The sequence below is a fragment of the Marmota marmota genome, unplaced genomic scaffold, assembly GCF_001458135.2.
Source record: "Marmota marmota marmota unplaced genomic scaffold, marMar, whole genome shotgun sequence".
NCBI classification, from domain to species: Eukaryota; Metazoa; Chordata; class Mammalia; order Rodentia; family Sciuridae; genus Marmota; species Marmota marmota.
In genome coordinates, this window is record NW_025999960.1 from 18,710,399 (window position 1) to 18,735,796 (window position 25,398).

At 46.1% G+C, this 25,398-nt stretch overlaps 1 protein-coding gene across 4 annotated transcripts; it reads left to right on the top strand.

Annotated features, from left to right (window-relative positions):
• The first annotated feature begins 2,217 nt into the window (after positions 1-2,217).
• On the top strand, positions 2,218-24,011 carry Espl1 (extra spindle pole bodies like 1, separase). 4 transcript variants are annotated; one of them, XM_048802815.1, is made up of 31 exons: positions 2,219-2,664; positions 3,263-3,354; positions 3,537-4,595; positions 4,864-4,968; positions 5,133-5,253; positions 7,090-7,226; positions 8,605-8,798; positions 10,081-10,320; positions 10,527-10,671; positions 10,770-10,908; positions 11,142-11,281; positions 11,853-11,987; positions 14,116-14,235; positions 15,413-15,584; positions 15,965-16,093; positions 16,219-16,375; positions 16,889-16,998; positions 17,324-18,315; positions 18,645-19,017; positions 19,214-19,372; positions 19,932-20,145; positions 20,244-20,434; positions 20,943-21,070; positions 21,179-21,301; positions 21,752-21,907; positions 22,020-22,190; positions 22,302-22,406; positions 22,558-22,673; positions 22,850-22,933; positions 23,249-23,427; positions 23,688-23,820. In XM_048802815.1, exons 2-30 carry the CDS (start codon positions 3,274-3,276, stop codon positions 23,415-23,417), a joined length of 6,165 nt encoding a protein of 2,054 aa, XP_048658772.1. In that variant the 5' UTR covers positions 2,219-2,664; positions 3,263-3,273; the 3' UTR covers positions 23,418-23,427; positions 23,688-23,820. The 4 variants fall into 4 exon arrangements, with proteins under 4 accessions (XP_048658771.1, XP_048658772.1, XP_048658770.1 ...); XM_048802813.1 differs by having other exon boundaries at positions 2,220-2,697; positions 23,249-23,413; positions 23,688-24,011; XM_015493533.2 differs by having other exon boundaries at positions 2,220-2,664; positions 23,249-23,413; positions 23,688-24,011.
• Positions 24,012-25,398: the final 1,387 nt, after the last annotated feature.

The window sequence follows — 25,398 nt, forward strand, 5'->3', positions numbered from 1 at the left end:
ACAAACAAAGATGTTGTGTCCGCCGATAATTAAAAAATGAATATTAAAATTCTCTCTCTCTTTAAAAAAATTATTTTTTAGTTGTAGTTGGACACAATACTTTATTTTATTTATTTATGTTTTTTTATGGTGCTGAGGGTGGAACCCAAGGCCTTATGAGCCAAAATCCCAGCCCTCAGGCAACATTTTATTCAGTTATCCATCTCTCTCTTGCTCGCGGTCTCTCTCTCTCTCTCTCTTTTGTCCTGGGGATGGATCCCAAGACCTCACACATCCTGGACAAGCATTCCCACTAAGCTCACTTCCAGCCTGTTCTCTAGATAACTTCCTACTTGTCATAAGTGGAAGAGGAATAAAAAAGCATAAATTTGGGGCTATGGATATAGCTCAATTGGTGGAGTGCTTGCTTTGCATGTACAGGCCCTGGGGTCAATCCCCAGCACCACCAAAAAAAAAAAATAAAAAATAAAGGAAGAAAAAAGCATAAATTCTCTGCCCTTGAGTTTATTTTGAGACAAGGTCTTATTATGTTGCTCAAGTGGTCTTGAACTTTTGGTTTCAAGCAATCATCTTGCCTCTGACTACAGAGTAGCAGGGACTAGTTGGCTGGCAGCCCACATCTGTAGTCCCAGGGCTTGAGGGGTTAAGGCAGGAGGATTGCAAGTTCAAAGCCAGCCTCAGCAACTTAATAATGCCCTAGGTAACTTAGCAAGACCTATCTCAAAAAGAAAAAAAATAATAAAAAAGTGCTGAGGATGTGATTGAGCACCCCTGGGTTCAATCCCTGGTACCAAAAAACAAAAACCAACACAAAACAAACAGCAGCCAAGACTAAAGGTGCACACCATCCTGCCCATAACTTGAATTCAAAATCAAATAGGTATAATAAGCACATCAGAAAAAGAGACCTAGAACACTCAATAAAGAATATGTAGTGGGGCTGGGGATGTAGCTCAAGCGGTAGCGCGCTCGCCTGGCATGCGTGCGGCCCGGGTTCAATCCTCAGCACCACATACAAACAAAGATGTTGTGTCCGCCGATAACTAAAAAAAAATAAATATTAAAATTCTCTCTCTCTCAAAAAAAAAAAAAAAAGTCTAAAAGAATATGTAGAGCTGGGCATGGTGGCACATGCCTGTAGAACAGTTCAGGAGGCTGAGGCAGGAAGATCTGAGTTCAAAGCCAGTGAGGTGCTTAGCAACTCAGTGAGACCCTGTCTCTAAATAAAATACAAAATAGGGCAGGGGCGTGGCTCAGTGGTTAAAAATTATGTAAATGAGAATGATGTATTGAGAAAAATACTGTATTCATTGGTGAAAAAATTTATAAACAACAAAACGAAATTTATGAACACTTCCTTTCTTCTGGGTCCCTTGCACTACAGGATATATACCTGAAATGTTTGTAATGCACATTTAGCACCCGCATAAATAGTACATTCCAATACTGAGTTATTGTTCTTTTAAAAAGTTTTCCTTGCCAGATTCTCAGTTCCATAATGATAGAGAAGGATGATTTATCCAGCAGAGTACATCAAGGAAAAACTAACTGGAAGGCTCGGAGGAAGTAGGAAAGAGAAGCAGCTCCTGCTCAATCTGTATATTTGGGGAATGGTTAGTACTATTAAAGACTATGAAAGAGCTAAAAGCAGTGGTGCATGCCAGCTTCTCGGAAGGCTGAGGCAGGAGGATGGCAAGTTACAGTCTGCAAAATTTAATGAGACCCTGTCTTGAAATAAAAGGGGCAGCGCCAGGGGTTGGGTTGTGGGAGGTGTGGGGAGTGGTGACATAGGTTAGTGATGGAATACCACTGGGTACAATTCCAAATACAAGGAAAAACAAAACAACTGGGATGAAAGATTCCGGTGAATGAACTGTCCTAGTTCTTCACCTCAATCACAACCTGTTCCCAACCCTACCCTTTATCCTATATCAAAGAGCACTAGATCCCATATTCCTCATTCAATCAACAGAAGTAATAAGGCTGGAAGGCAGCGAGAATGGGCACTAGCGCTGGAGGTCGTTATAGTACTCATTTCTTTGACCCCCTAATACCGTATTTATAAAGGATTCAGTAGAAGGTTACACCCCCTTGTTTTCCTAGTAACCAAAAGGCGTGAATTTCCAAACAAGTTTTTTTTAAAAATATTTATTTATTTATTTTATTTTTAGTCGGCGGACACAACATCTTTGTTGGTATGTGGTGCTGAGGATCGAACCCGGGCCGCATGCATGCCAGGCGAGCGCGCTACCGCTTGAGCCACATCCCCAGCCCCCAAACAAGTTTTTTGTTGTAATCTAATCTAATTCCCTTCTCTTAAAATTCAAATACCTGCCGCAGCTCAGAACTAAAGCGAGAAGGTGGCGAAGATCTGGCCTTCCCGATAGCGAAGAAGAGGGCAATAACTGAGGAACTCAGCCCTGACTGGGAAAAAAGGGGTGACACGCGCCCCCAAAAGGCCTTCCTTCTCAAAGATGCAGTCCACCACGCCGGCTGGAGTCACGTGACGGGCAGCGGGGCGGGTAAACTACAACTCCCAGAACGCCGCGCGGCCCGTCGGCGTTAGGCGCTCTTGTTGATTGGCTGCTGGAAATATTTGAAAGGAGGGGCTGGCGCGGAAAGCGAAGATTATTTTAGAGATCCTTGTGGAGCACTGATCTGGAAGTGAGTCCTAGAAGGAGAGTTACTTTGGGTGCGGTAAGGCTTGGAGGGGCTCGTGAACGTGTGTTCGCGCCGAGTTGTATGGGTTTCTCAGCGCTGACTTTGGGGAGAGGCGCCGGCAGCTCTTCGAAAGTTTGGGACGTCCTGATGGGCGCCATAGAATTTGGTGGAGGCCTAAGGCGTCGAATGGCGGAGTAGTGAGGACGCGTATCGGCCTGAAGAAAGGGAGAGAGGAAGCCTGGCGTCCTGTCATCGCTCTTTCCGGAAAGGATTTTTTTTTTTTTCTTTTACTACTGGGGATTGAGCCCAGGGCCTTGTGCATACTAGGCAAGCACCCTACCTCTGAGCTACATCCCCAGCTCTTTTTATTTTATTTTGAGACAGGGTGTCACTAAATTGTGCAGGCTGGCCTTGAACTTGCAAATCTCCTGCCTCAGCTTCCCGAGTAGCTGGGATTACAGGGGTGTGCCACCAAGCCCAGCTTTCCGGCTAGGATTTCTTATGGAACCTTTGCCTAATATCTGCCACTGCCTTCAAGTCCTCTTTGTTAGCTCCATTCCAAATCTTTTCTGCCATTTCTAATCTGTTTTCTTTTCCGTAGCTTTCTGCACCATGAGGAACTTAAAAGGAGTCAACTTTGGGACTCTGCTAAGCAACCAGAAGAAGGCTGAAGAGTTGCTGCCTGACTTGAAGGTGGGGGTGTTGTTGTCTAGCTCAGGACACACCTGGCTTCCCAAGCTCAGCTGTTTTGTGTTTTGCCTTATTTTGAAGAGATGGATAAGTAGAGGAACTTCTCTGGAGCAAACTCATTCTTAGTTCTTTTCCCTACTTATTTCTCATCTTTCCTAGCCTCATGCATCTTTCTTTTTTCCTAGGAGTTCCTGTCCAAGCCACCAGCTGGTCTTCCTAGCAACCGATCTGATGCTGAGAAGAGACAGATTTGTGATGCCATCCTGAGGGCTTGCAACCAGCAGCTGACTGCCAAGCTAGCTTGCTCTGGGCACCTGGAGAGCCTACTGGAGCTGGCAAAGCTGGCCTGTGATGGCTACTTGATGTCCACCCCCCAGCGTCCTCCCCTCTACTTGGAACGCATTCTCTTCATCTTACTGCGGAATGTTGCTTCTCAGAGAAGCCCAGAGGCTATGCTTCACCTTGCCCAGCCCCTCCATGCTTGCTTGGTGCAGTGCTCTCAACAAGCTGCACCCCAGGATTATGAGGCCGTAACTCGGGGCAGCTTTTCTCTGCTTTGGAAAGGAGCAGAATCACTGTTAGAGCGGCGAGCTGCATTCTCGGCTCGGCTGAAGGCCTTGAGCTTCTTAGTACTCTTGGAAGATGAAAGTACTCCCTGTGAGGTTCCTCACTTTTCCTCTCCAACAGCTTGTCGAGTAGTTGCTGCCCATCAGCTATTTGATGCTAGTGGGCATGGTCTAGATGAAGCAGATGCAGATTTTTTAGATGACATGCTCTCCAGACATGTGATTGGAGTCTTGGTCAATCAAGAAAGTGGCTCTCATTGCCCTCTTTCGCCCCAGAGGGCCCTCTGCCTTTTGGAGCTCACCTTGGAACAGTGCCGTCGCCTCTGCTGGAGCCACCACCATGAAAAGGCCACTGGTGCAGTGGAGAAGGCACATGAATACCTAAGGAATACCAATCTAGCCCCCAGCCTCCAGCTATGCCAGTTGGGTGTTGAACTGCTGCAAATTGGGGAGGAAGAATCTCAGGCAGTGGCCCCGCTTCTGAAAAAGGCATCAGCTATCCTGAACAACAGTATGGGGATGCCATCACCTCCTCTCCGGGCATTGTATGACACCTGCCAGTTCTTCCTTTCAGGCCTGGAGCTAAGCATCAAGAAGCGCTATGGACTGGATGCTATTCTGAGCCTCTTTGATTTTCTTGGAGGGTATTGCTCTCTTATCCGGCAACTGCGGGATGGGGTGAGTTAAGGACCTGGAGGTAGGGCGGGATGTGGATCTGTGAACTTAATACAAGTCTAGAATCTGGCAAGATCTGGTTCCTCTTTGTTAAACTGCTCTCTGGATTATGCCTGGCATGCAGCCTAATCTATCCTAAGAGGTTTATGGCCCCTCCCAATGTCCTTCCTCCTCCCTGAGCTGTGTCAACTCTCTAGAACTCTGGGGAGTCTTCAGCTTGAAACTTACTTCATTTCTGCTCCTAAAACCCACCTTCCCCTTCTTTCCTTAGGTCCATGGGGACTGTACCAAGCAGCAGCAGTCTTTGCTTCAGATGCACTTTCAGGGTATTCACCTCTACACTGTGATGGTTTATGACTTTGCTCAAGGCTGTCAGGTACCATCTGGGAATGAAGGAATCTGAACAGGGGCTTATGGTCTTGGGTTGCTCTTCGGGAGAGCTCTGGGGTGGTGTTTTGGCTTTGAGTGTGGAGTGGGGTGAAAGTCACCTTGGACCTGGCATGACTCCTCTCACCCTCAAGCCCCTTCTTGTCACTTTAGGTAGCTGATTTGGCTGATCTGGCCCATCTAGTGGAGAGTTGCAAATCTACTGTTGTCTGGATGCTGGAGGCCTTAGAAGGTCTGTCAGGCCGAGAGCTGACTGACTACCTAGGGATGACTGGTTAGTGCCCTGGGCCCAGATACAGGGTTCTTGGGAGGGTCATCACTCCTTAGGCAGATGAATAGTACTTGATGGATCGTTCTGGCCACTGAGGGGGCTCTTTGTCGCTTAAGGAGGCAGTAAAAGAGGTGTTTATAAGGATCAGTTGCTTTTTATACTAGTGAGGAGGCTAAAGAACAGGCATTAATTTTTTTTTTTTCCCTCCCCTCATTGACTTCGAAATTTGATTTGGTGTTTATTTTGGGAAAAATGTGCTGAGGCTGAGACAGGAGGATTGCAAATTCAAAGCCAGCCTCTGCAACTTAGTAAGACCCTGTCTTAAAATTAAAAATAAAAATGACTGGGAATATTGCTCAGTGGTTAATCACTCCTGGGTTCCATCCCTGGTACCAAAAAAAAAAAGAGAAAAGAAAAGTCTGTATGTGCCATGCAACTTTATGACCTTTGTATTTAAATTTTAAAGAACATTTCTAACTGTTGGTAGTGACTCACACCTGGAAACCCAGCAACTCTGGAGGCTAAGGCAGGAGATTGCAAGTTCAAGGCCAGCCTCAGCAATTTGGCAAAACTCCCATTTCAAAATTAAAAATAAAAAGAGCTGGGGGTGTATCTCAGTGGTAGAGTGCCACTGGGTTTAATTCCCCTGTAGCAACAAACAAAAAATAAATAAATAAAAAGAATTGAGGATCTAGTCCAGTAGTAAAGTGCTCCTAGGTTTAATTCCCAGTAACAAAAATAATAATAATTGAATTATCAATATGTTAGAATGTAATAAAAAATATAGGAGGAGGGATAACTGGGTGCAATGGTACATGCCTGTATCCCAGCTACTTGGGAAGCTGAAGCAGGAGGATTGTGAGTTCAAGACCAGCTCAGCAATATAACAAGGCTCTAAGTAACTTAGGGAGATCCTGTCTGAAAATTTAAAATAAATAAATAAATAAATAAAAAAGGGCTGGGGATATAGCTCAGTGGTAAAGTACCCCTGAGTTCAATCCATAGTACCTGCTCCCCTCACCCCCATAAAAATATCCCAGCTACTTGGGACAATGAAATAGAAGGCTTACAAGCTTAAGCCTACCTTGGGCAACTTAATGAGATCCTTTCTCAAAATATTTTTTTAAAGGGGCTAGAGATGTAGCTTAGTGGAAAAACACTTGTCTAGCATGCATGAGACTCTGAACTCAATCCCCAGTACTTCATTAAAAAAAAAAAAAAAAGCGTGGTGTGGGGGAAGTAAAGCAGGATTAGAAAGGGATTTAGGAGTTCATGGGTGAGGGGGCAAGTTACCATCTGAAGTCAGAGATTCTGGGCAGGTCTCATACAAAGAGCCATGTGAGCAAAGACTTGGAAGAAGGAAGGGAGCTAGCCATGTTGATAGCTGGGACAGAACATCTCTGCCAAAGGAAGCAGAGCCAAGTCCCTGAGGCAGAAGGGGTGTATTTGAAGAATATCAAGGAAGTTTGTGTGGCTTTGGTGGAGTGAGAGAAGGAGAAGGTGAGAGACAGACCAGAATGTTTCCCCTTAAATGCTGATCTTGGAGCATGGAGTGAGACTGGCATGTGAGAAGAGATTGGTCTTCTGTGGAAATGAGGACTCAGCCCTAGTAAAACAAGAATGAAAGGGCTGGTGGTATGGGTTCACTTAATTGGAATGGAGGGCAGAGGGTGACTTGGAGTAGGTTGGGGGGCTGCCCCTCTCTCATTCCCTAGTGATAGGGATGCCTGTCTGATCTGGAAGCTGCAGTGCTGACACCAGGTTGAACTTCTCTTTACCTCTCCAGCAAGACAGGGCAGTGGGAATCATTCCTGTGGTTAACTTTCTTTTCCCCTGCAGCCTCCTACACCAGTAACTTGGCCTATAGTTTCTATAGTCACAAGCTGTATGCTGAGGCCTGTGTTGTCTCTGAACCATTCTGTCAGCAGCTGGGCTTGGCAAAGCCAGGCACGTATCCTGAGGTGCCTCCTGAGAAGGTAAGAGGGAATAAGAAGGGCAGGAAGGGAGGTTATGTAGTAGGGGCTTGAGTAATGTCAAAGGGTGGGATGGGACCCTGCCTTGAAGTAGGGGGTTTAGGAGCTACATGTTTGTAGCATGGGGCAGTACTTCCCAAATCTCACTTGTTCTGTTACTTCATTTTTTTCTTTAGATTAATTGACTTTTTATATTTAGTCTTGTCTTAAGCTGGTGGTTCATAACCTGGCTGCATTAAATCACCTCAGTGAATTTTTTTTTTTTCTTTTTGGTGATACTGAGGAGTGAACCCAAGAGTGTTCTACTGCTGAGCTACATCCCCGGCCCTTTTTATTTTTTAAGACATGATCTTGCTAAGTTGCCAAGGTTGTCCTCAAACTTGTGATCTCGTGTCTCAACCTCCCAAGTCACTAGGATTATGGGTGTGCACCAGTGTGCTCAACTCTGAGTGAACTTTAAAAATTTCTCATTCCTGCTGGGCAAGATGGTGTGTGCCTGTAATCCCAGTGACTCAGAGGCTGAGGCAAGAGGATCGTAAGTTTGAGGCCAGCCTTGGCAACTTAGGCCCAGTCTCAAAAAATAGGGGAGGGGCTGAAGATGTAACTCAGTGGTAGAGTACCCCTGGGTTCAATTTTCAATCTTAAAAAAATAAATAAATAAATCCTGCCCCAAGTTAATTGCATCAGAATTTCTAGTACTGGACCTCAGGCATCTACATATTTTAAAAGCTTTCCCCAAGATGGTCCTTTGCACCAATGTCTTAAACAAGAATACCTGTGAAATGGTAGGTTGGCTGGATAGGCAAGTGTGGTAAAGGACTTTGGGTTTCATGTCAAGTGAGGCAATGAGTGTCTAAAGGATTTAAGTGGAGGCCCTACATTAGATTCTCATTTAAATTGCTCTGGCATCCCTGTGGCAAAACTGGGTAATCAGGCTGCTATTGCACCCTAGGCAGGAAAGGGTGGCTTGAGCTGAACCAGCTGTGCAAGGGATGAAAAGAAGCAGATGGGTATAAAAAGTTAAGGTTTAACCTGGTAAGTGACTGGCTGGGAAGGAGAAAAGAGAAGGAAGCGTTAGGATGGTCTTGCATTTCTGACTCAGCACAAGGCAGTTCCAGTTGCTGAGGGAGGATTACAGGAGGAAACGCAGGTCTTCAAGGATGTGGGTGATGACTATAGGGAAGGTTGGGATGGAAACCTATCAGTCTGAGATCACCCAGGTGTTTAATTTTCAGATATCTTCTGATGAAGGTGGGAGTGGAGCAGGAGGACCACCTGACAATCCCCCATCACGGGGTGCATGTGCTTATAAACATATCCTCCCACTGCACACATTCACCTGTTCCTCCCTCCAGCTTGGTCTATCCCTGTCTTCTGTCAGTTGCATAGGTGCTTCCTGCTGCACGTAGAGAGTTTGAAGAAAATGGGCAGACAGGCCCAGGGCTGCAAGATGGTGACCTTATGGCTGGCAGCTTTGCAGTCCTACAGCCTAGAACACATGACTGAGCCAGTCACTTTCTGGGTTCGAGTCAAGATGGATGCTGCCAGGGCTGGAGACAAGGAGCTACAACTGAAGTGAGTTGCTCCATGGATCGGGTGGCTTTTTGTTCTCATGGTTGTGTCCCTTAATCTTTATATCTGAGAAAGGCAGTGATTCCTTTATTAGTTATGCATTGAGTGCCTACTGTGTGTCAGCCATTATCCTACGTACTTGGGGTATAGTAGTATATTTGTGGAGTTTATATTCTCCTTGCAGAAATATAAAAAGCAAGTATATTTCATATGTTTCATGAAGACAAACTGATTTGCTAAAAGAGGGAGCAACTTTTTTTTGTTTTCTACTGGGGGATTGAACCCAGGTGTGCTTAACCACTGGGCCACATCGCCAGCCCTTTATTCTTTTATTTTGAGGCAGGGTCTTGCTAAGTCACTGAGGCTGGCCTTGAACTTGCAGTCTTTATGCCTCAGCCTCCCAAATCTCTGGGATTAGAGGCATACTCTTCCATGCCTGGCAAGGGAACAACTGTAGATGAGACTTTTGGAAGAAGTGATAAATGAGACCTGAGGATGTGGAGGAATCTACTATTTAAAGATTTCAGGCTGGGGTTGTGGCTCAGCGGTAGAGCACTCACCTAGCGCGTGAGAGGCCCTGCGTTCAATCCTCAGCACCACATAAAAATAAATGAATAAATAAATAAAAACAGAGGTATTGTGTACAACTAAAAGAGATAAATATTAAAAAAAAAAAAAAATCTCAGGCCGGGTTCATTAGTAGCATAGGTCTGTAATCCTAGTACCTCAGAAGACTGAGGCAGGGACTGAAGCCTCAGCAACTTAGCAAGGTCCTTAGCAATTTAGCAAGACCCTTTCTCAAAATAAAAATAATAAATAAAAAGAGCTGGGGATGTGGCTCAGTGGTTAAGCACCCCTGGGTTCAATCACTGGTAAAAAAAAAAAAAGAAGAAGAAAGAAAAGAAATCTCGGGGAAGAGAATTCCTTTTAGAGAAAGTAGTAAATACAAAGGCTCCAAGATGAGAACAAGCTTGGGAACAGCTTGAGAAAGCCAGCATGTTGGAAGAATGTGGCATGGGGTATAGGGTAGGAACCATATGGAATGAGGTGGTCAAGGTGGGCAAAGGCAGAAACACATAGGGCTTTATAGGTCATGGGTATTGGATGTGATTCTTAGTGCAGCCCACTGCAGTATATTAAAAAAAGGAAAAATGCTATCCATTTAGAGTTTTAAAGTCACAAATAAGCTTAGAGAAGTCTAAGCCAAAACTGGGACTCTTTGCTATTGGTGCAGAGTTTTCATGCTTTCCAGAATCTTCTCTAGTGCTAAACCTCCCTTTCTCAGGACTCTGCGAGACAGCCTAAATGGCTGGGACCCAGAGACCCTGGCGCTCCTGCTGAAGGAAGAGCTGCAGGCCTATAAGGCAGTACGGGCTGATACTGGACAGGAACGCTTCAATGTCATCTGTGACCTGCTGGAGCTGAGTCCTGAGGAGACACCAGCTGGGGCATGGGCACGAGCCACTCACCTGGTGGAACTGGCTCAGGTGCTGTGTTACCATGACTTTGCCCAGCAGACTGACTGGTGAGAAGGAATAACTGGTGAAGCCACTCTTGCTCCTTGTCTTGGTCCTCTTATTCTCTTTAGGGTCCATTTTCCTCTCTGTTGCTTAGTGTCCACTCATTTTGTGGGCATGGAAGCTCTAGCTATTGCTGTTGCAGAACAGGCCCTTTCCAGGGTGCTGTGGTCAGTACTTATTGTGGGCTCAGCCTAAGTACATCTTCTTACAGCTCTGCCCTAGATGCTATCCAGGAAGCCCTGCAGCTCCTAGAGTCTGTGAAGCCCAAGGTGCATGCCAAAGATCAACTTCTGGATGATAAAGCACAGGCCTTGCTATGGCTCTACATCTGTACCTTGGAGGCCAAAATGCGGGAAGTAAGTGAGGTTGAACAGAACTGTGTGTGGGAATCATTTGCCCTGGGCTCCCAGTAAGCTGGTACCAGCCCTGTTTTTACCTTGATCTACCCATCCAGGGTATTGAGAGGGATCGAAGAGCCCAGGCTCCCAGTAATCTGGAAGAATTTGAAGTCAATGACCTGAACTATGAAGATAAACTCCAGGAAAATCGTTTCCTGTACAGTAACATTGCCTTCAACCTGGCTGCCGATGCAGGTGAGAGCAGTAAACACAGTGTGGCATGGACATCTCCTTTGTGGTTTCTTTAAAGCAGAATAAGGACTCCCTAGTATGGGAGATGCTGGCCTTGTTGTGGGGAGGTGGGTGGTAAGGTAGGGAGGCAGAGGTTTAAGGGTAGAGAGAAATAAGGGCAGAGGATGTTATGAAGAAAGCCATATTCTCTGAGATGGCCCATGCACTGAAGGTGGTCACTTTCTTCCGAATTATAGCTCAGTCCAAATGCCTGGACCAAGCCCTGGCCTTGTGGAAGGAGTTGCTTACACAGGGGCAGGCCCCAGCTGTGCGATGTCTCCAGCAGACAGCAGCCTCACTGCAGATCTTAGTGGCCCTCTATCAGCTAGTGGCAAAGGTAATGAATGGGACAGGGCATTGATGGAAGCATTTGAAACAAGGGTAAGTCAGAAACTGAGCTTCTTGGGCCTATGAACCTGCTAAGAATCACTGCACATAAAAGAGCTTTGTTAACTATGAGCTTTCAGCCATTTTTAGCACAGGGAAGGGTAACTCAGCCCTAAATTTGAGTCTGGGCTCTACCACATATCTGTTATGTGTGTTAACTTAGACAAGCAACTTAACCTATGTGAGTCTTAGTTTCCTGTGCTGTAACATTGGGATTAGAAGTTGCTATGAAGATTAAATGAGTCAATGCATGTAAACTTCTTGGTACGGGCGCCTGGCACATAATAAGCACTCAGTAAGTCCTGGCTATTGCTGGTGATTGGAATGTAGGCTTTAAATCAAAAGAAGTAGGGTGGTTTGCAGGATACCCAAAGATGTCTGATGGATCTCTATGTGTAGCCACATTCTATCCAGGCCCCAAAGTCAGATTGCTGCCCAAGGTCCCAGTGGGTCAGGGAATGGAGGGTAGAAATGGAAGCTTGCATGGCAGCAGAGTCAACTTGCTATTTCTGGTTGCCCAGCCTCTGCAGGCTCTGGAGGCTCTCCTGCTTCTTCGGATTGTTTCTGAGAGACTAGAGGACCATGCAAAGGCAGCTGGCTCCTCCTGCCACCTCGCCCAGCTCCTTCTGAGCCTCGGCTGTCCCAGCTATGCCCAGGTGAGTACCAGTCATTCCAAGTCTAGAGGCTATAGGTGACACATGGCTTTATAAGCCCATCTTTTCCCTGAGAAGATAGGATACTGAAGGAGCAGCTTCTCCCCCTTGTACCCCATTGTTGGACTGCTGTAGACTGTGGAGTGTTGAGAGGTGACTATGGGGAGAAGCAGTTTTTTTACTTCTTAGTAAAAGGACTGATTGATCATAGGTCTTAACTATGGCTCCAGGAAGCTGCCCATCCTGCATTTCCCAAATTGTTTCCTTTGCCCTAGTTGGTGCTTCATCCATCCTGGTTAGCTGTCACAATGTCTCCTAGTTGGTCTTTCTTGTCTTCAATTTCTCCCTTTATTTTTTTTTTCTCTCTTTTTTTTTTTTTTTTTTTTTTTTTTTTGTGGTGCTAGGGATGGAACCCAGGGCCTTGCACATGCTAGGCAAGAGCTCTGCCATTGAGCTACATCCCTAGCCATTTCTCCTTTTGCAACTTGATCTTCTACCACTAGTAGGAATTGGTCTGATCTTATGTCTTTCTTGCTGAAAAGATTTTCATGGCTTTTCTGTTACCTAAAGAATACTATCCAGACCCTACTGCACATCTTGTTTTTGGGGAAAGGAGTACTGGGGATTGAACTCATTGCTCTGCCACCATGTTACTCCCAGCCCTTATTTTTTTGAGATAGAATCTCACTAAATTGTTGAGGTTGTTACTAAGTTGGCCTTGAACTTGTTATCCTCCTATCTCAGCCTTCTGAATAACTGTGATTACAGGTACCATACCCAGCTCTATTGTAGTTTTTTCTGTTCTAGTTCATGCTTTTTCTTCTACCTCCTCCCATGAATCTTTTGCCAATACTTACTGGTTACTTTTATGTTTATTGTTTGTCCCTCTATCTTCAGTTATGTTGATTTCTCCACCTTGAAATGCACCTCTTTCCTCAACCTTCCTTTTTTGATTCAGTGAACTTCAACTTTTTTTTTTTTTTTAAATAATGTTGTAGATCAGTTGTCACCTTCTTTTTTTTTTTTTTTTTTTAGTTTTCGGCGGACACAACATCTTTGTTTGTATGTGGTGCTGCAGATCGAACCTGGGCCGCACGCATGCCTGGCGAGCGCGCTACCACTTGAGCCTCATCCCCAGCCCAGTTGTCACCTTCTTCATAAAGCTTTTTTTTTAAGTACTAGGAATTGAACCCGGGGTGCTTTATCACTAAACTATATCTCCCACCTTTCTCGTATTTTATATTGAAACAGGATTTCCCAAAGTTGCTGAGGCTGGTCACAAACTTATAATCCTCTTGCCTCAGCCCCGCACTAGTAACTAAGATTACAGATAAAGCATTTTATACATCTATTTCTTAAAGGACAAAATCAACCATTTTCCTGGGTCTTCCTGCCATTGAATAGCATTCATGGCATTTTTTCAAGATTATATACATATGCCTGTTTCTCCACTCCTTTCGAGCTATTGGATGGCAAGAAAAGTTATTAGAAGGTTCTGTACATTTTTTTCCATCTAATAGGAGGAAACATAAACTTGTATTTATTTGCTTCTTTCCTTTAGAAAGAATTTTCTTTCTTTCTTTTTTTTTTTTAAAGAGAGAGGGAGAGAGAGAGAGAGAGAATTTTTAATATTTATTTTTTTAGTTATTGGCGGACACAACATCTTTGTATGTGGTGCTGAGGATTGAACCCGGGCCGCACGCATGCCAGGCAAGCACGCTACCACTTGAGCCACATCCCCAGCCCTAGAAAGAATTTTCTAGCATGGTAATCAACTGTTAGATGAAAATTTCAATGAGCAAACAATTTTTAAGAAGACTGTAACAGGGTTGTGATTGTGGCTCAGTGGCAGAGCACTCACCTACTAGGTGCGGGGCCCTGGGTTCAATCCTCAGTATCACATAAAAATGAATAAATAAAATAAAGGTATTGTATCCAACTACAACTAAAAAACAAATTTAAAAAAAAAAAGAAAACTATAACATTTGAAATAATGTAATATTCAATTGGCTTTGTAAACAAACATTTTCTTGTGAATGCTTTACTTCACTTTAATTTGAAGAACCTAGCTTCTTCAAAGAACCTAGTTTCCTCACTAGCATGTTCACATACCCTCTGACTGCTTCTTTAGGTGTACCTGGAAGAGGTGGAATCAAACCTGAAGCATCTCGATCAGACCACTGACACATACATGCTCCTTTCCCTCACCTGTGATCTACTTCAAAGTCACCTCTACTGGACTCACCAGAAGGTATATTTTCTTTTTTCTAGTGGTGGGGATCAAAACCAGGGCTTTGCACATGCTAGGCAAGCAGTCCACCCCTAAACAACACCCGCAGCCCCATTTCTCACTTTCTTAAAAGCCCCAGAGGGCCTGAGTATTACAAAGATTTTAGGATTTTCAGGATATTTGGGTTCTGAGATTTCCCTGGAGCTAGGCAATATGCTGCTGACCTGAAGAAGCAGTAGAAGTTTCCTAGCCTTGCCCTTGTTAGTCTCTTCTAGTTAAAATATTATCTTTTTCATTGGTTTGCAGTTTTTAGAGTGACGAGGGGGACTAGAAACTGGGAAAAGAGTGGTCCTCGGAAGGTACCAAAGCCCTATACTAGAAAGCCAATGGAATCCAAAACACCTGCGTTTTCTCCCAAACTAGCTGTGTGTTTGTCAAGTCTTGTACCCTCTCAGGCTTTAGTTGTTTTTGTTGTTGTTTCTGGCGTGTGTGTGTGGAGGGGGGTACCTGGGATTGAACTCAGGGCTCAGGGACACTCTACCACTGATCCACATCCCCAGCCCTGTTTTGTATTTTTATTTAGAGACAGGGTCTCATTGAATTGCTTAGCACCTTGCTGTTGTTGAGGCCTAGTTTTTCTTTATTTTTTCTTTTTTTTTTTTTTTTTTGTGATGCTTGGGATTGAACCCAGGACCTTGTGCATGCAAGGCAAGCACTCTACCAACTGAGCTATAACCCCAGCCTCTATTTTTCTTTTTTTCCATTTTTAAATTGAGAGGATTGGCTTGGCATGGTGGCACAGTCATATAATCCCAGCAACTTGGGAGGCTAAGACAGAAGGATTGCAAGTTCAAGGCCAGCTTTAGCAACTTAGCGAGACCCTCTCTCAGAATAAAAAATGAAAAGGACTATGGGCTGGGGCTGGGGCTCAGTGGTAGCACACTTGCCTGGCAAGTGTGAGGCACTGGGTTCAATTCTCAGCACCACATATAAATAAATAAAATAAAGGTCTATCAACAACTAAAAAAGAAAGAAAAGGACTAGGGATGTAACTTAATGGTAGAGTGTCCCAGGTTCAATCTCTAGTACCAAAGGGGGTGGGAGGGAAGCAAGGAATTGGGTCACATGACCTGCAAAGGGATCCCAAGCTCCAAAATCCATATCTGACTGCTCTCCTTTGGTCCTTTGTCTCACCCAGGTGGATGAGGGTGTCTCTCTATTGCTGTCTGTCCTTCGGAATCCTGCCCTCCAGAAGTCATCCAAGGCTTGGTACTTGCTGCGCGTCCAAGCCCTGCAACTGCTGGCTCTCTACCTTAGCCTCTCATCGAACAGCCTCTCAGATGCCCTGCGGGAGCAGCTCTGGGCACAAGGTGAAATAGTAGAGCAGATGGCCCTTTTTGGATAGGCATAGTTTGTTGTCAGCTTTTTTCAGCCCTTGTTCCCTCTGCTGTCCAACCATATGCAGCAGCCTACCTTGGATCTACACAGAATAGACCTGGAATAGCAAATGAGTTTTGCTTCACCTGGTACCTCTTATTTATAATAAGTAAGGACTATTTGGAATACTAAACTAGAGAGAATTCTGTGATCCCATGGGATCTTAGAGGGAAAGAATTCTATGATTAACTAGCTCTGTCTTCCTTGGGTGAAGAAGGAAAAGAGCAGTAGCATGCTTTGCTATCTTACTGGTTGAATGTGGCAGAGTGCTGGACACAATACTTTCCTCCGTTTTCCACTCTACCCACCACAGGCTGGCAGACACCTGAGACAGCACTCATAGACTCACATAAGCTCCTTCGAAGCATCATCATCCTGCTTCTGGGTAGTGATGTACTCTCTATTCAAAAAACACCCGTGGAGACATCATTTCTGGACTATGGTGAGTGAGGAAGAGAGCAGGGCCCTGTGGAAATAGATGGGCCAGACAGTGGGGCTGGCAGTTTTGTCTCCTTAGGATCCAAATTGTGGCTGAGTATTAAGGTCTTGACTCTTCCTTTACTACAGGTGAAAATCTGGTACAAAAATGGCAGGTTCTTACAGAGGTGCTGAGCTGCTCGGAGAAACTGGTCTGTCGCCTGGGCCACCTAGAGAGTGTGAGCGAAGCCAAGGCCTTTTGTTTGGAGGCTCTGAAACTTACAACAAAGCTGCAGCTGCCTCGCCAGTGAGTGGGGGGCCTAAGAAGATGCAAATTCTGCCCCTTAGTGCCATGCATTCCTGACCATGAATCCCCAAACTACTCTAAACATTACATGATACATTTAGAGGGGTTAATGAAAGAAGGCATTCCATGGCTAAGTGGGAAATGCTGAGTTAATCATGGCTGGATGTTTTATTCCCTACAGGACTCTACATCTCCTTTAGGATGCTAATATGCCTTGTAAATCTCCAAAGGAAGTCTAATATGTTGCCTTTCCCTAAGTTTAGTTGCCTATGTTTTTTTTTTTTTTTTTTTTCAGGAATACAGTTGAGAAATCCTGTCCTAATGCACAAGGATGAGTTGGGATGAGATAGAAATATAGAGGGGTTTTCCCCAGGGAGTGTAGAAGTCAGCTTTAGGGAGTGTAGAAGGCCTCCTAGAGGCAGGGAAAGACAATGATGGCTCTGCTTTGGAAAGGAGCAAGATTCCAGGAAACTAAGGCTTCCAGTCATGGGTTCTATCTCCTCTCCCAACAAGGTGTGCCCTGTTTCTGGTGCTGAAGGGTGAGCTGGAGCTGGCCCGCAGTGATATCGACCTCTGTCAGTCTGACCTGCAGCAGGTTCTGTTCCTGCTTGAGTCTTGCACAGGTGAGCAGTTGTGTGGCCTGCCTGTAGATGGTGGGTAGCACACAAGCTGTAACATGTCACCATGTAAAAAGGTTTAGTTCCCCTCAACATCTTTTTTTTTTTGTACTGGGAATTGAACCCAGGGGTGCTTTACCACTGAGCTAAGTCCCCAGCCCTTTTTTAAACAGGGTCTTGTTAAGTTGTTGAAGGTCTCATTAAAGTGCTGAGGCTGGCTTTGAACCTGTGATCCTCCTGCCACAGCCTCCTGAGTCACTGGGATTACAAGCATGTGCTATTGCACCTGGCTTTTTTCCCTAGTTTTGTAATTCTTCTGTTCTCTCCCTAGAGTTTGGTGGGGTGGCCCAGCATCCAGACTCTGTGAAGAAGGTCCACCTGCAGAAGGGGAAACAACAGGCCCAGGTCCCACATCCCCCACAGCTCCCGGAGGAGGAACCCTTCCTCAGAGGCCCTGCTCTGGAGCTTGTGGCCACTGTGACTAAGGAGCCTGGCCCCAATGTACCTTCTACAAATTCCTCCCCAGTCCTGAAAACCAAGCCCCAGCCCAGCCCTGGCTTCCTGTCCCACTCACCCACCTGTGATTGTTCACTGTGTGCCAGCCCTGTCCTCTCTGTGGTCTGTCTGCGCTGGGTGTTGGTCACAGCGGGGCTGAAACTGGCCATGGGCCATCAGGCCCAGGGTCTGGATCTGCTGCAGTTTGTGCTGAAGGGTTGCCCTGCAGCTGCCAAGCGTCTCAATCAAGCTCTCCAAGTTTTCCTGAGTCACAAAGTTCCCCCTACTTCCATCCCAAGCCTCTTGGATGAGATCTTGGCTCAGGCATACACACAGCTGGCATTAGAGGGCTTGAGCCAGCCATCAAACAAGAGCCTGAGGAAGGTCGTAGAGTTGGGGCTGAAGTTCATGACAACGCGAATACACCACCTGGAGCCTTGGAAAGCCAACCTGCTCTTGATTCAGGCCCTTTTGAACCTGGGTAGCCTCAGCTGCTGCACTACTCAACTTTTTGCAAGCTCTTGGGGATGGCAGCCACCATTAATAAAAAGTCCTCCAGGCCCAGAGCCCTCAAAGACTCGGAGCCAAAAGTGTTCAGGACGAGGGCGCCAGAAGATATCCTGTGCTCCCCTTTCCCTCCATAATACCTCTCAGAAAGGTCTGGAAGGTGGAGGACCACCCTGTACACCTAAGCCTGCAGGCCACGTCAGGCCAGCTGGCCCTCGTGTTCCTGTTCCCTTCACTGTGTTTGAAGAAGTCTGCCCTACAAAGAAGCCTGAGGTTCCCCAGGCACCCAGGGTACATCACAGGGTCCAGACGCGCCTCAAGGTGAAGTGGGACTGTGATTAGGTGGTTTTGGGGGGGAGCAGTCCTGGAAGAGAGGGTTTTGCAAAGCAGTGTTCCTATAGAATAGCTCCCCAGGGCCCTTCCATTTTTTATTATGCTTCCTTCCCTTTCTCATCCTTCCTCCTCGTCTTCCGTCCGCCCAGTTCCACCTTGAACCCTAGAAGTCATTGCCTGAATTAGGAGAGGCAGGTGTAATATGGGAAGTCTTCCAAAGGCCTGGGTGATGGTGCCTGCTGGCATTCCACAGTGCCACCTGCTGTTAAAAGATGTTATTGAAAGCCCCTTGGCCTTTCTCCCTTTCTCTGATCCAGGTAAACTTCAGTGATGACAGTGACTTGGAAGACCCTGTTTCAACTGAAGCAGGGCTTGTGGAGGAACCTAAAAGACGGGGCACTGCTTCCCGGGGCCGAGGCCGGGCTAGGAAGGGCCCAAGCTTGAAGACAGATGCAGTGGTTGCCTCAAATAGTGTTCCTGGAAACCCTGGTCTGAACAGTAGGAGTCGGAGGGCCAAGAAGATGGCATCAAGACATTGTGAAGAACAGGATCCCCAGATGGCCCTTTATGACCAGGCCAGGCAAGGTCCTGAGGTCATGAGGGCCATCCCTGAGGAGGAGCTGGATGACAATAGGATGGAAATGAGCTTTGAGACTCTTAGAGGCTCAGATGGGGAAGACTCAGCCCCAGGTAAGATGGCAAGACATGAGAGGTAGAGGGTGTGTGGGATTTTTGTTTTTGTTTTGGGCAGGGGGAGATGTCCCTGGGGCCAAAGCAGTCTAGGAAGAAAAATAATTTTGTTAGCTCTCGGGCTAGACTGTAGCTCCAGGGAACAAAGAGGATGACAGGAGAAGGACTCCATAAAAAAGGCATGCTCTCTTCCCAGGTGGGAAGGCACCAGCTCCTGCCTCTGCAGCCGTAGGAGAATGTGAGGTGTTGAGACGAGATTCTAACAAGGAGGAGTTGCCCATGCCAGGCCCAGAGAAAGGGAACAACAGGGACTTCAGTCCTTGGCTCCAGCTCCCCTCAGAACCTGTAGCCATTGGTGAGTATACCAACCATTGAAGTTTGGTTACTTGGAGAGAGCTGAGCTTCTTGGTCCCTTGTTCCTTATGTCTTTCTATTCTGTCTCGTTTTGGCTTTGGATCCCCCCTGCACCCAGTTGAATCTCACCATTCTGTGTAGTAACTTGGTTGAATCTCACCATTCTGTGTAGTAACTTAACCTCTCTGAACATCTATTTCCTTCCCCGTCCAGTGGGTCATAGGGAGGACTGAATAAGTTGATGCCTGATAATTGCATAGCACCCCACTTGGAACATCACCTTTCATGAATGATAGCTGCTTTTTTTTTTTTTTTTTCCAGTTGTAGATGAATGCAACATCTTTAATAAATAAATTATTTATTTAATCTTTTGCGGTGCTAAGGATTAAACCCAGTGCCTCACTCATACTAGACAAGCACTCCACCACTGAGTCCCAGCCCCAGCCCGATAGCTGCTTTTTTCCATGTGGGAGATTATGTAGGGACTCCTTCTTGGAAGTTTTCTTTCTCTTTCTGAAATAGAGAATTTATCTTTAACAAGAGTATCAACCTTCCTCTAGGTCTTTCAACCTTGGATTCCATATGTGACTCACTGAGTGTTGCTTTCCGTGGGATCAGTCACTGCCCTCCTAGTGGACTCTATGCCCACCTCTGCCGCTTCCTAGCCTTGTGCCTGGGCCACCGGGATCCTTATGCTACCGCTTTCCTTGTTGCGGAGTCTGTCTCCATTACCTGTCGCCACCAGATGCTCACCCACCTTCATAGACAGCTCAGGTGAGTGCTCACCATCACTGAGGCTCATGCTGGGCAAACTGCAGAGAGGGCTGAGACTTTGAAGGAGAGGAGCTCACTCCAACTTGTGTTGTCTGCAGCAAGGCCCAGAAGCACCGTGGATCACTCGAACTGGCAGACCAGCTGCAGGGGCTGAGCCTCCAGGAAAAACCTGGAGATGTCCCCCTGGCCTGCATCCAGCGTCTCTTTTCCTTCAGGACTTCAGAATCTCACCACTTCCCCAAGCCTGAGAAGGAGAGTTTCCAGGAGCTCCTGGGTCTGATCCCCAGTGGTACGGTGGCAGGGGAGCTGTTCTGTCCTCTTCCGTATCCTCTTACTGAGTTGGGTGGAGGAGTTTAAAGCATTGGTCAGTTTATATAAATTTGCATTCCTTATGTCATACCTTTCATCTGTTAGCCATTTGTTTCTGTCATCAAACAAACATCCCCTGAATCAGGAAGTCTTGTTTTTAACCTCAACTTTGGTTTACCAGAAAATTCTTGTCTTTTTTCAGATCTGAGTTCAGTTGTCTGGGGTCTTCTTATACTTACATAAAACACCCAGACAGGTGATTTGAGTGCTTTACTCTGTGTAGGGACTTTGTTGTGGGGGACACAAAGAAGTACAAGTTCCCTGTCCCTAGGGAAATGTTAGGGCAGGAAAAAGTACCTGAACATCTAGTAATCAGGAAAGACTTCTTGGAATTGTCTTGAGAGATGGATAGGAGTATTGCATGCAGAAGATAGGGACAGGAATTCTCATAACTATTGACATGATTTTGAGTGTGTCCTGTGTGTCAGGGGTGACTGTCTGTGTGTTGGCTCTGGCTACCCTCCAGCCTGGAAACGTCGGTAACACCCTCCTGTTGACCCGACTGGAAAAGGACAATCCCCCAGTCACTGTGCAGATCCCCACTGCCCAGAGCAAGGTAGGGTTCCCTGTGGCCTCTGATCAAGCCGTTCATATCTTGTGGTTGGGGGATAGAGAAATGGTGATCCCTAGGTGAGCCAAGATCTTGCAACCCCATCACCCACAGTTCCCACTAAGTTTGGCCCTGAGAGAGTTTGATGCCATCCAGAAGGACCAGAAAGAGAATAGCAGCTGTACTGACAAGCGAGCATGGTGGACAGGGCGGCTTGCACTGGACCGCAGGATGGAGGTGTGTATTGGGAGGAGGGCACTCAGGCCTGCCTCAGAAATGACCCAGGGGTTGCCAGTAGTACTTTCCCTGGCAGAGGTCCTGGGTCAATGCTGAGCTACTTCAAGTTCTTTCTGAAAGTGTAGGCCTCAATAAAAATTATCACTTGGGGAGGGTTTTAAATAATAAGAACTCCAGAGTTGAAGGGGATATGACAATTGAGTGTTTAAAGATACACAGAAACAAAAAAAAGCTTCCTGGCTTTAGCTTTCATTGCCCACCTGTTCATATCTGTCACATTGTTGTAGTGATCTATAATGATCTAGATTTTTAACCTTTTATGACTGGTAGGAAGGTAAGTAAGACAAATAAACATATTAGAAAACCCCTTTCCTCATGTCCAGAATGTCGATGCCTATGGGGAAAGAAATCTAACTTCTTCTCTAACTGAAGTCTCTATCGCACTCCTAGGATCTCATCACTTCCCTAGAGAAGCACGTGTTGGGTTGCTGGAGGGGGCTGCTGCTGCCATCCAGTGAGGAGCGTGGCCCTGCCCAGGAGGCCTCCCGCCTACAAGAGTTGCTGCAGGAATGTGGCTGGAAATATCCTGACCCCAATCTGCTGAAAGTGAGTTCAGGAAGCAGAGAGGGAAGCCATTGTACTTGGTTCTTTCACCCCAGCCGCAGTGAGTGAAGACAGATGGCAGCTAAGGCACCCATTAACTGCTGCTCCCCTACAGGTTGTTCTCAGTGGTGCCAGTATTCTCACTGCCCAGGACATTCAGGCCCTCGCCTTCGGGCTGTGCCCCACTCAGCCAGAGCAAGCCCAGAAGCTCCTGAGTGAAGTAGTAGGGCGTTTACAGGGCCAGATGGCACCAAGCAATAGGCACCTTGTCTTGGTGCTAGACAAGGTAAGGAGTAGGACAGAGGGGTGGTGTCTAGTGGGTAACGGTTATCAACTAACCCCAGGCTCCTGCTTATACCTGGCTCAGGACAGTAACCTCGGAGTGCTTTTTATCCAGGACCTGCAGAAGCTGCCATGGGAAAGCATGCCCAGCCTCCGTGTACTGCCTGTAACCCGGCTGCCCTCCTTCCGCTTCCTGCTCAGCTACTCCATCATCAAAGAGGTGGGGTTTGGAGGGTAGGGGTCTGGGGACGATTGGCAGAAAGAGCAAAGAGTCTTAGTAATGGATCAAACAGGAAGAAGGGCTTACAGTTTACTGGAGGTCAGGTCTTCTGCTGAAACCAGGGTCCTAATCACCAGTATCTTTTCCTTAGGGTGGGGCTTCGGCAGTGCTGAGCCAAGGGGTGGATCCTCGAAGTACCTTCTATGTCCTGAACCCTCACAATAACCTGTCAAGCACAGAGGAGCAATTTCGAGCCAATTTTAGCAGGTCAGGGGGGGTGAAGGCAAAGGGCGTATGGGGAATGGTAGAGATTAAATACAGGGACAAAGTGCCTTTTCTCCAGAATCGGTGGTTGCGGCCCACCTTCTGTCTACTGTTTCTCTGTTTGCCACATGACCCCTGCTGTATAGTTCCCTATTCTTACTCCTACTTTTTCCTTGCAGGGAAGCTGGCTGGAGAGGGGTGGTCGGGGAAGTGCCAAGCCCTGAACAAGTGCAAGCGGCCCTGACAGAGCATGACTTATATATGTGAGTGCTTAGGACATGGAGGTGGAGAGGGGCAGTCCCAAGGATAGTATCACCATGGGTTGCTTTGTTCCTTTCTTTTTTTTTTTTTTAAAGAGAAAGTGAGAGACAGAGATTTATTTTTTTAGTTTTTTTTTTTTTGGTGGACACAACATCTTTGTATGTGGTGCTGAGGATCGAACCCAGGCCACACGCATGCCAGGCAAACGCGCTACCGCTTGAGCCACATCCCCAGCCCTGCTTTGTTCCTTTAGAGCCTCTGGAACCATAGGCAGAAGCCTGTAGGTCAATACTTACTTCACTTCCTTTCTGCCGTAGCTATGCAGGGCATGGGGCTGGTGCCCGCTTCCTTGATGGGCAGGCCGTCCTGCGGCTGAACTGCCGGGCAGTGGCTCTGCTATTTGGCTGCAGCAGTGCAGCCTTGGCTGTTCATGGAAACCTGGAGGGAGCTGGCATTGTGCTCAAGTACATCATGTCTGGCTGGTGAGGCTCCAGGGGTGAGACCTGTCCCAAGGCATTAAGATTCCTGCCCCCCACTCGGGTTCTTTCCCACTGAATCCCTCTGCTTTTATGCCCCACCTGCCTACCAACCTATTTCCCTGGCATGTCTTAGCCCTCTTCTATCCTTCTGGAATGATGGGCCAAGGAGCTCTTCATTGGCACAATCTCTTTCTCTGCACCCATCACCATCAATCATACTACCAAGTATATTCTGTTATAGAACCTTTACTTTGTATTATTTCTTCTCTTTTCCCAGCCCATTATATCTAGGTAATCTCTGGGATGTGACTGACCGAGACATTGACCGCTACACAGAGGCTCTGCTACAGGGCTGGCTTAGAGCAGGCCCAGGAGCCCCACTTCTCTACTACATCAATCAGGCCCGCCAGGCTCCCCGACTCAAGTATCTTATTGGGGCTGCACCTGTAACCTATGGCTTACCTGTCTTTCTGCGGTAACACCTTGGTAGAAGCCATGTGATTGTTTTACCAATCTTAAATTTAACGCTTAGTGATTTTCCCCAGGATTTTATATAAAATATTTCCTTTTAATTTAATAAAGATATATCATTTAAACCCCATTTTGTGTAGTGTGTCTGAGAACCATCTAAAGACAAGACAGCTTCTTCCCTTCCACTGTGTGGTAGGTACCATAACTAGACAAATAGCTTGCAGGAGTTCAAGGGTTTTGTTTTTTGTGGTACTGAGCATTAAACCCAGTGCCTTGGGCATGATGGGCAAGCACTCTACCGCTGAGCTACATTCCCTACCCTTTTTAAATTTTTATTTTGGGACAGGGTTTTGCTAAATTGCCTGAGCTTGGCTTGAATTTGTGATCCTCTGGCCTCAGCTTTCTAAGCAGCTGGGATAATGGGTGTGCAATGCAGCACTGACTTAAGAGTTCAAGTTGAGAGCTTTGGGGGAAAAAAAAAAAAAAAACAAAGCCACAGGACAAAGCTGGGCCTGGCTGTGCCTCAGCTGGAGGAGAGAGCAATGAAAATATTGCAAGTGCATTTTGGAAGGACAGTGATGGGCCCATTGAGAGGCTCAATGTTTCAGTTGCTCTGCCTTCCTCCTACATGATGTTAGGGGTGGTTCCTCTCTTTTCCCTATAGCTGCTACACTTATCAGTACCAGTACTTTAGTAACAGATTCTGTGGGGTTCTACTACTTATGTGGCTTTTGTCTCCCATCTAAACTATTAAATTCCTGGAAAATACATTTTACATTTTATACTCTCATGTGTCCCTCCTAGCAAGCATATAGTAACACATTTTTTAAAACACACATGTGTGTCTATGTGTGTGTATACACACATATATAGTTTTCTCTTTTTAGTTGTCAACGGAGCTTTATTTTTTAGTTGTAGATGGACATAACACCATTTATTTTATTATTTTTTATTCTAATTTGTTATATATATATGACAGCAGAATGCATTATAATTCATATTATACATATAGAGCACAATTTTTGTTAACCTCTGGCTGTATACAAATTAGAGTCACACTATTCATGTCTTCATACATGTACTTAGGGTAATGATGTCCATTTCATTCCACCATCTTTCCTACCCCCATGCCCCCTCCTGTTAGAGTCTGTAAACAAGTCAAAATGACACCTGGCATTTTGTCAGGGGAATGTTAAAGTTCGTAAACAAGTCTGGATGGTGCCTGGCAAAATGCCAGAGGGAGTGGTTTGAGAAGTAACAAAAGCGAGCTATTAAGTGTGGAGATTCCTTATTGGTTGACTGATGTATCTAGTTTATGCTAATTAGATAAGCTGTGTGGAATGTATAAATACTGCTCCTGTCCTGCAATAAACGGCTCCTACTCCTGCTGTATCAAGCTACAGAAGTTATTCGTCACCCCCCCTGATTATTCTGCTGCAGCTGGACTGCGGCAGATGGTGGCCCGTTACGGGGANCTCCCTCCCCTTTACTCTATCTAGAGTTTGTCTAATTGTCCT